At 43.8% G+C, this 10,969-nt stretch overlaps 1 protein-coding gene across 8 annotated transcripts in view; it reads right to left on the bottom strand.

The window, feature by feature from the left end:
* LOC144595325 (protocadherin Fat 3-like) overlaps window positions 1-10,969 on the bottom strand; it is a 588,884-nt gene that overhangs the window by 111,746 nt on the left and 466,169 nt on the right. For all 8 annotated transcript variants that reach the window (XM_078402696.1, XM_078402698.1, XM_078402695.1 and 5 more), the window contains one exon: window positions 264-474. In XM_078402696.1, the coding sequence (XP_078258822.1) occupies window positions 264-474 (211 nt within the window). The remainder of the gene's footprint in view (window positions 1-263; window positions 475-10,969) is intronic.

Here is a 10,969-nt window from a genome sequence, read left to right as displayed (position 1 = left end):
CTCATAAGTTAATTGAGCAGTAAATATTCTTCAAATCAATTTGCTGTGAAAATTTATCATCTAAGAAATAAAATTACTGCCTCTTGAGCATTCTCTGTGTAGTTGGTAGCAGACGTGGCTTGTTGAGTTCAACCATGTTTATCTTTTTAGCACAATATAATAGCTCTAACGTTCGACACATGAGATTGCCTTGTCCTTACAAATATGTTTTCACTGTGCATATTTTCTACTTATAAATGCTACTTCCTTTGATCCACACTCACCTGCTTCAATACTGTACAACAGTTCTGCGTTTTGACCTTTATCTTTGTCCAGAGCTGTAACCTGCAGTACTGCAGAACCAAAAGCAGCAGATTCAAAAACGGAACCCTCATACACAGCACTAGTGAAGTAAGGAGCGTGATCATTGGCATCAGCTACATTTACTATGACCCGTGCTAAGTTACGTCGGTATGGAAATTCTTGATCTCGCACCTGGTGAAAAAAAATTATGCATTTAATAGTTCCCAGTCTTTAAAAAAGAGATGGTGCTACATTTGTTTTACATTTGTTAAAGTACTAAAGATACATTGTTAACATTAAATGGTTTGATATAAAAGTAACCTAAATTCATCATAGATTTCACATTCATTATTGCATTCCTCTTAAGAAATCACACCATTTCAATGTTTCTGTAACAGTTATGATGTGCAATACAGGAGTGGTTTCACGAGACTCTGCACTGAAAATCCTGCTTAGACAAATGTTGGATGCTGGTAGCTCTTCAAAAACTGTGCCTGTGATTTTCAACATGAGCTGGCAACAGCTTTTGACAAATTACACCCTGTACATAATGTGGTACATACTGCAAAGTACTGAACCTAGGAACAGTGAATGATATTAAAATGAGAATGATACCGAATCTTATCCAAGATTCTCTAGATAGTTGGGATTGAAAACCTACAACTTCACAGGTTGCAGTTGCTCAAAAGGTGGGGGTAAAAAGCAGCAAGAGAAACTGTGTAGCTTGCTTGGTCATTTGAGCAAAGCGATCAAGAGTCACATATCAAATATACAGAATAGTAAAAGGCTTGGATAGAGTGGATTTGGAGAGGATGTTTCCACTAGTGGGAGAGTCTAGGACAAGAGGTCCTTAGAATTAAAGGATGTTCTTTTCGGAAGGAGATGAGGAGAAATTCTTTAGTCAGAGGGTGGTGAATCTGTGGATTTTTTTGCCACAGAAGGCTATGGAGGCCAAGTCAGTAGATATTTTTAAGGCAGAGATAGATAGATTTTTGATTCGTACAGGTGTCAGAGGTAGTGGGAAGATGGCAGGAGAGTGGGGATAGGAGGGAGAGGTAGATCACCCATGATTGAATGGCAGAGTAGACTTGATGGGCTGAATGGCCTAATTCTACTCCTATCACTTATGACCTTATGACTTATGACCTTAGGAGTCAAGAATGTTTAATGATCAAATTCACCGGCATAGAACAATTAAATCCTTACTTGCTGCAGCTTTAGAGGCACATTAACACCATACCGCAACAAATATACAAATATACAATAACACAATAAATTATTGGTTTATCCCAGCGATATGAATATTGATTTTTTATCTAACTTCAAATAACCCTTGCATACGCTTTCTCTCCATCCCTCCCCCACCCTTGTCGGTGTACTAGTTTCACTGTCGAGCTGCTGAGTTTCATTGTCTGTAACTCTTTATCACCAAGCCCACAGCTAACAATGGAGCATTTCCTTGATTATTGTTAATTTTTGAATATCTTTCATTCATTTGTTCTATATCTCTCTATACCACCGTCAATATCTCTCTATACCACCGACAATATCTCTCATTTCCCTCTCCCCTGACTCTCAGTCAGAGAAAGGGTCTTGGGCCGAAGTGTCACCTGACCCGCTGAGTTACTCCAGTTTTTTGTGTCAATCTTTGGTTTAAACCAGCATCTGCAGTTCCTTCCGACACTACTAGTTTTGACTGTCACTTGCTCCCCACCAGCATTGGGTGGTTGTGACCTCTCTGGAGTTAGTTTCAGATGACCTGATGAGGCTTAGCTCATTTTTGGGTTCAAATTCAGATGCCGACCCAATACCAAGAGATTTCCCCATATCTGAAGCCAGTCTAAGTCAGTGCCCCATCAACTGCCAGCAGATCAAACCAACCCCCAGCCTGCAGTCAACATAACTGGCTGAATCTGATCCAGACTCCAGACCGAGTGGATGGGCCCTCAGAACAAATCCTCATGATCCTCTCTGCATTTCCATCTCCCTCTTTCGCTCCTTGTCTTCCCATTTCCAATCTTTGGGGTTGACTGGCATGTTGGCCTTCATAACGAGAGGATTTCAGTATAGGAGTAAAGAGGTTCTTCTGCAGTTGTATAGGGCCCTGGTAAGACCACATCTGGAGTATTGTGTACAGTTTTGGTCTCCTAATTTGAGGAAGGATATCCTTGTAATTGAGGCAGTGCAGCATGGGTTCACGAGATTGATCGATTGATCCCTGGGATGGCGGGACTGTCATATGAGGAAAGATTGAAAAGACTAGGTTTGTATTCACTGGAGTTTAGAAGGATGAGAGGGAATCTTACAGAGACATAAAATTATAAAAGGACTGGACAAGCTAGAGGCAGGAAAAATGTTCCCAATGTTGGAGGAGTCCAGAACCAGGGGCTACAGTCTTAGAATAAAGGGGAGGCCATTTAAAACTGAGGTGAGAAGGTACTTTTTCACCCAGTGAGTTGTGAATTTGTGGAATTCTCTGCCACAGAGGGCAGTGGAGGCCAAATCACTGGATGGATTTAAGAGAGAGTTAGATAGAGCTCTAGGAACTAGTGGAATCAAGGGATATGGGGAGAAGGCAGGCACGGGGTATTGATTGTAGATGATCAGCCACGATCACAATGAATGGTGGTGCTGGCTCGAAGGGCAGAATGGCCTCCTCCTGCACATATTTTCTATGTTTCTATGTTTAAAACCAATTACTAAGAGCATAATGGTTTGTTTCAGTTGTGTCACTTTTATCAGTCAATCAGTCAAAGTCAACTTAATTGTCAATTTCCAGTTAGTTTACACAGACAGAAAATCGAAATACCGTTTCCCACAATCCCGAGGAATAAAGTGCATTAAATTAAGTTAAAATTAAAAAGGCACAGCAAACAACAATCAATATAAAATATAGTCACTTCAATGAAAAAAAGATGAAGATGAATATATTACAATAAAATAAAATAATGAACAGTAGTGCAAAGCCTGTCCATAGCAGCGTTAAAAAAAAATGTCTGGTGCTGGATGTGCGTGTGTGTGGGGTGTTAAAGTCCAGGTCCAATGGGGGCAGGGGAGAGAGGAGGGAGGGAGGGGAGAGAGTTCAGCATCCTGACAGCCTGGTGGAAAAAACTGTTCTTTAGTCGGGTGGTGCTCGACCTCAGGCTGCAAAACCTTCTCCCTGAGGGCAGGAGGGTGAAGAGGCTGTTGGAGGGGTGGGAGGGGTCACCCACAATGCTCAATGCTTTGCGGGTGAGGCGGATGGTGTAAAGGACCAGGAGTGTTGGGAGTGATCCTCTCAGCAGTGTTCACTATGCGCTGCAGGGTCTTACGGCTGGAGGCTGTGCAGCTTCCGAACCACACAGTGATGCAGCTGCTGAGGATGCTCTCAATGGCACCTCGGTAAAAAGTGTACATGATGGGTGTGGGGGCTCCCGCTCTCTTCAGTTTGCGGAGGAAGTAGAGGCGCTGCTGGGCTTTCTTGGCGATGGACGTGGTGTTGTTGCTCCAGGAGAGATCCTCGGTGATGTTCACCCCCAGGAATTTGGTGCTGCTCACCTGCTCCACAGCAGCACCATTGATGGTCAGTGGGTGGGGGTGTTGGGTGTGCATTCTCCTGAAGTCGACAACAATCTCCTTTGTTTTCTCCACATTCAGGAAGAGATTGTTGTCTGTGCACCACGCGGCCAGCTGGTTCACCTCCTTCCTGTAGTGGGTCTCGTCGTTGTTGCTGATGAGACCCACCACGGTTGTGTCGTCCGCAAACTTGACGAAGTGGTTGGAGCTGTAGGTGGGTGTGCAGTCGTGGGTCAGCAAGGTGAAGAGCAGGGGGCTTAGCACACATCCTTGTGGGGCCCCCGTACTCAGCGTGATGGTGTCCGATGTGTTGCTGCCGACCCGTACAGACTGGGGTCTGGCAGTGAGGAAGTCCAGCAGCCAGTTGCAGAGAAGGGGGCTGAGGCCCAGATTTGTTAGTTTACAAACCAGCTGCTGGGGGATGATGGTGTTGAATGCTGAGCTAAAGTCTATGAACAGCATCCTAACATATGAGTTTTTAGTGTCCAAGTGGGTGAGGGCTGGGTGTAGAGCAGAGGAGATGGCATCCTCAGTGGACCGCTTAGCTCGATATGCAAACTGAAACGGGTCCAGGGAGGGGGGGAGGTTGGATCTGATCTGCTTCATGACCAGCCTCTCGAAGCACTTCATGATGGTTGAAGTCAGCGCTACAGGGCGGTAGTCGTTGAAGCAGGATGGAGAAGACTTCTTGGGCACAGGTATGATGGTGGTTTCTTTGAAGCACGAGGGAACAACAGCCTGGCTGTTATTTTATGTTTGTTAAATGGTTTTTTTAAATGTTCTTTAGCTTGTTTTATGAGGGGGTGGGGGGGAGTTGGGGGAAACTTTAACTAATCTCTTAACTCGACGGAGATGAGATTTTTTCCCTACCGTATCTCCGTCCGCACTGCGGCCTAACATCGAGGAGTTGGCGGCCTTTGCTGGAGGTCGACCGGGAGCTTGATCGTGGGAGACTGCGGACTTACCATCACGGAGCTCGCGATCCCTTTTGGGGATCGTCTTTGGGGCTCCAACTGTGGGTGCCGGCGGACTTTAACATTGCGGAGCCCGCGGTCTCTGATTAGAGACCGACATTGGGAACTCCAAGCCGCAGGAGTTTCGACCGCCCCGATGTGGGAGTTTCGATCGCCCCGACAAGGGAATTTTGATCGCCTGGCGCGGGAGCTTCGACCGCTGGCTGCGGGAGCTTTGATCGTCCCGACTGCGGATGGTTCGACTGCCCCGACCGTGGAAGAATAAAGAGGACGAAGATTGGACTTTATTGCCTTCCATCACAGTGAGGAACGTGGGGAATCCACTGTGGTGGATGTTTATGTTAACTTTTATGTAGTTGTGTGTCTTGTTGTTTTTTTTAGTATGGCTGTATGGTGATTTGAATTTCACTGTGCCTTAATTGGTACACATGACAATAAACTGACCTTGAAACCTTGAAACTCTCCTAATTTGACTTGGATTCTCTCTAGGATTGCCTTTTATTAACGACAGATTTTCTTAGCTGAGAGTGAATAGTTGAGTCAACTTTTGGCTGAGAAGCATTGAATATAAGAGTCAGAAAATCATATTGCAGATTTATAAAACTTTGGTAAGTTTGAATTTGGAGTATTGTATGCAATTTTGGTTACCCCCATTAGAGAAAAGAGGACTTTGGAGAGGGTGCAGAAGAGGTTTACCAAAATGTTGCCTGGGTTAAAGGGGATTATCTAGAAGGAGAGGTTATACGAACTTTGATTGTTTCCTCTGGAGCGTCAGAGAAACTTAATAAAAGTGGATAAATGTATAGGAGGCATAGATAGTTATAGTCAGAAACTAATTCCCGGGATGGAAATGTCAAAGAAGAAGTGCAGGACGAGTTTTTTTTATATGGAGGGTGGCGGGAGCCTGAAATGTGCAGTCAGGGTGGCGGTGGGGGCAGATACAACAGTGTTATTTATGCGGCTTTAGATAGATACATGGATATACAGGGACTGGAGGCATATAAACATAGCACAAAAAGTAAGGAAATTTGTGTTTGGTAGATTATTTCTTTGTTGTAACAATGCTTCTTGGCAATAAATCTTATACCGTTGGAAAGCCTGTTTATTTCCCTTTTAAATGGTGCCACATTTGTAAGGAACATGCATTTGTGGGATGAGCAGCAGAGCTGAGTATGTGGGTTGCGCCCATGAAAAATCTGCCAAATCTTCTCTGCCAATGCCAAACAGTTTATTCTGCCATTGACTCTTGTTCGGTGTTGTTTGGTGGATTGGATGATTGAAGTCTGAAGAAACAAGACATATTGGCAATTTAACAATTTATTCATTTAATAAACAGGAGCCTCAGTAGCGTGTGGAAGAACCATACACAGCCACAACAGCCTGGCACCTCCTCCTCATGCTGGTCACCAGCCTGGTCACACACTGTTGTGGGATGGCATCCCATTCTTCAACCAGCATTTGTCGCAAGTCAGCCAACGTGGTTGTGTTGGTCACTCTGGCACGAACAGCACGCCCAAGCTGATCCCACAAGTGTTCAATGGGGTTGAGGTCAGGACTGCTGGCAGGCCATTCCATCCTCTCCACTCCCAAATTCTGGAGGTAGTCTCTGAGAAACTCTGCTCTGTGGGGGCGAGCATTGTCATCTTGGAGGATAGAGTTCGGTCCCAGACTGTGGAGATATGGGATTGCCACTGGTTGCAGAATCTCATCTCGATATCTCTCTGCATTGAGATTGCCGCCAATGATGATAAGCCTCGTTTTTCCAGTGAGGGAGATGCCGCCCCACACCATCACACTGCCTCCACCAAAAGATGTTACTCTATCGGTGCATGAATCAGCATAGCGTTCTCCGCGTCTTCTCCACACTTTGACCCTATGATCCAACTGCCGTAGGCAGAATCTGGACTCATCGCTGAACATAACGTTCCTCCACATGTTCAGGTTCCAGTGCACGTGTTGCCGACACCAGCGCAAAAGGGCCTGACGGTGAAGGGCAGTCATGGCAGGCCTCCTGGCAGCCCTATGAGACCGGAGATCGGCTGCGTGCAGTCTGTTCCGAATTGTCTGAGCAGAGAGCTGTCGGCCATATCGTCCTGCAAACCTTGACTGCAAATCTGTAGAAGACAGCCTACGGTTCCTAAGTGCTGACAGGGTGAGGAAACGGTCTTCTTCGGGTGTCATCTTCTTAGGACGCCCACTTCGCGGCCTGTCTCTGACATCCCCCGTTATATGGAACTTGGCCTTCACTTTGGAGATGGTACTAGGGCTCACTCCAAATAATGCCGCAACTTGGTTTTGCGGAACATCAGCTTGAAGTTGCCCTATCGCACGGGCCCTATCCAGATCAGTCAAACGTGGCATGCCGATTCTTGGAGCAGACACCTACTGACCACTGTAGCAGGGCCCATGCTCACAGATGCTGCTAATCAGGTGCCAATCAGGCACCTGATTGTCAGCACCTGGGGGTACCAGAAGCTCAAAACAAGAGTCAATAGCAACAGCAGAATAAGCTGTTTGGCATTGGCAGAGAAGGTTTGGCAAATTTTTCATGGGCGCAACCCATATACTCAGCTCTGCTGCTCATCCCACAAATGCATGTTCCTTACAAATATGGCACCATTTAAAAGGGAAATAAACAGGCTTTCCAATGGTATAAGATTTATTGCCAAGAAGCATTGTTACAACAAAGAAATAATCTACCAAACACAAATTTCCTTACTTTTTGTGCTATGTTTAGTTAACATGGACGGAGAGGAGAATCGTTTAACTTCATCATGTTCAACACAGACAGTGTGGGCTGAAGGGCCTGTTCTACGTTCTACCTGTTGAAGAACATTCGCAAAGGGAGGTGGAGGGTGCAGAGCGGGATGATGGGGTTAGGAAACTGGTTACTAAACAACAGCTATTCCGCCACTAAACATTCCACCATTCCCGGAATGGCGGGACTTTCATATGTTGAAAGACTGGAGCGACTAGGCTTGTATACACTGGAATTTAGAAGGATGAGAGGAGATCTTATCGAAACATATAAGATTATTAAGGGGTTGGACACGTTAGAGGCAGGAATCATGTTCCCAATGTTGGGGGAGTCCAGAACAAGGGGCCACAGTTTAAGAATAAGGGGTAGGCCATTTAGAACTGAGATGAGGAAAACGTTTTCCAGTCAGAGAGTTGTGAATCTGTGGAATTCTCTGCCTCAGAAGGCAGTGGAGGCCAATTCTCTGAATGCATTCAAGAGAGAGCTGGATAGAGCTCTTAAGGATAGCGGAGTCAGGGGGTACGGGGAGAAGGCAGGAAAGGGGTACTGATTAAGAATGATCAGCCATGATCACATTGAATGGCGGTGCTGGCTCGAAGGGCCGAATGGCCTCCTCCTGCATCTATTGTCTATTGTCTTATATAACCGTATTCATCTGGCACCTTGATTTATATAAACATAAGGTTTATATAATCCGATGAATCTGGCACCTTGATTTTCACTCAGCTCAAAAGCACTGAATCATGCAGCAGCTCCACGCCACTCCAGGTAGAAGCCTGCACTCCCACCTCTACCTGTTCATCAGTCTTTCTCTATTCCACCTCAAACAATGAAGATCAGCAGTTAACATGAACACATTCATGAAGGTAGACATGACATGCTGGAATAACTCAGTGGTTCAGGCACTGGCATCTGCAGTTCCTTCCATTCATTCTCCGTGTTAAAGGTGACTAACTGGAAGCCCTAAATTATATATTTGACTGGAACATTTTCATCAGGGTAGGTTAAAAGAAATTTTACATTTAACCTGTTGGCCTCTCGGGCATGTGGAAGCCAAGTCAAAAAGTTTGTGGAGTGGATTTTAGGACTCGAATGATCCCTGAAGTGCACGTAGAATATGTGATTATGACTGTTGCTCGATCCAAGATGGAAAATATGAGAAGTGTAATTGATTTTTATCTTTAAAAAAGCACATTCCTCCATTAACGAGCATGCCTAATGCAATAAAAAAATGCTAATTTCCTTTGGTGTTAATGTACCCATTAACTGCAATTTAATTGACACTCTTAGCACAATGCACAGATCAATAATGATTCATTTTAAATTTGGGATATTTAAAACATTGTAAAACAGATATCCCAACACAGGTTTTGAAAGAAAATTTATTTAGGTCGGATAACAATGTAAAAGTCTGCCAGCTATTTGGAAAGTTTTGTGTTTTAAGTGATTGATAAAAGAATAAGAAGCCAGTTGAAGAACTGATGCTGTTCACGGGATTAATTAGCTATCCAATACCTTTCCTTCCATAAAATAATTACAGATACATAGCAAAGGAAGAGAGAATAAAACAATATTAGTATCCTACATCGCTAAATACTCAAGATTTGATAATAGGGAAATAGGAAAATAAAATCAAAAAAGGTTCTAAAATAAAAATCTTAAGGAACCAGAAAACTATTGTCACAGACGGATACCAAAGATGTGTTCAGAAATTATGTATGTGGGGAGGTTTATAGGGTTCACAGAATTAATATTATTATGAATTGTGAAGACAGTGGGAAGTATTTAACCTAAAAAGGACAAAAGGGTAAAAGAAATGGAAGACAAAGGTAAAGCTAATTTATGCAGCTAATAACTAATTTATGATAGCTATTAGCTATGATTAATTATTAGACTGTAAGACAGGAGAGAGACTCTTGAAACTGATGATCAATCAAGCAACTGGGTTACAAGTGTGCAATGAAATAATGTAATGCAGACAAAATTATCATAAAAGTGGCAGAGAGAAATTTGAAGAGCACAGTGGGAGACTGCCCAAGGTGGATCAATATTTCAGCTTGACTTAGAATTTAGTTTAAGAAGTTTGAGAATGATAAGCACAAAATGTTGGCTGTGTGCCCAATGTGGTTTGGTACACTGCCTCAGGTTATGCTTTTGCATTGTAATTAGTGCTCTATAAGTGCCAATGGTTAAAAAATATATATTTTGGAAACAGTCTCACCATTATGGTTCACTCTTAAATTGCACGATCGTCCCAATAAATATTAGATAGACACAAAAAGCTGGAGTAACTCAGTGGGTCAGACAGCATGTCTGGTGAAAAGGAATAAGTGACTTTTTGGGTCGAGACCCTTCTTCAGACCTCAGTCGAAACGTCACCTATTCCTTTTCTCCAGAGATGCTGTCTGACCCGCTAAGTTTTTCCAACTTTTTGTGTCTATCCGGTTTAAACCAGCATCTGCAGTTCCTTCTTACCCAATAAATATTAGGTCATTTTCTCTACAACAAGGTGCAAGCCTGACAAAAGGCACAATCAAACCAAAGAGAAATTGAAAAGCAGTGGAGGAATCCAGGGAGCAATGGGTCATGGGGAGGAAAGCATAGACATAAAAGGCATGCAATGGCACATTGGACTGCTGGAGCTTACAGAAAGGAAGGAGTTTGTAAATTAGGGATAAATATATGGCATTCAATATACCTGCAGTGTCATTGCTAACAATGTCACGAGGGTGCAGTGATTCAATTGAATGTTGTAATTGGAATACAGTTTTGAATGGACGAGGCTGGGAAAGGAATTGAGGTTGATTTTAGGAGTGATGAAAGGAATCATATCATCATCATATCATATCATATATATACAGCGCGGAAACAGGCCTTTTCAGCCCACCAAGTCCGCGCCGCCCAGCGATCCCCGCACATTAACACTATCCTACACACACTAGGGACAATTTTTTAAACATTTACCCAGTCAAATTAACCTACATACCCGTACGTCTTTGGAGTGTGGGAGGAAACCGAAGATCTCGGAGAAAACCCACGCAGGTCACGGGGAGAACGTACAAACTCCTTACAGTGCAGCACCCGTAGTCAGGATCGAACCTGAGTCTCCGGCGCTGCATTCGCTGTAAAGCAGCAACTCTACCGCTGCGCTACCGTGCCGCCCAATGAAGCAATATTGGCAGCGACTGAGAAAAGGACAATGTTATTGTGATAGTGGTGTTCATAATGACTAAGACACAGATTGAGGTTTAATGAGCAGAACAGTGTTTTCAGCATTGCTGGTCAACAAATGAAGGGAACAGATGGAATAATTGCCAAGATGGGAAGTTTTAGCAAAAAGGATGATCAATTTTGCTGATACAGTTGTACAAAATAATTTCTTGCTTTATTTCTGAGAGAA

This window comes from Rhinoraja longicauda, chromosome 7 (genome assembly GCF_053455715.1).
Source record: "Rhinoraja longicauda isolate Sanriku21f chromosome 7, sRhiLon1.1, whole genome shotgun sequence".
Taxonomy (NCBI): domain Eukaryota; kingdom Metazoa; phylum Chordata; class Chondrichthyes; order Rajiformes; family Arhynchobatidae; genus Rhinoraja; species Rhinoraja longicauda.
Note: the sequence above shows the minus strand (reverse complement) of the source record. Positions and strands in the feature narration are given on the sequence as shown.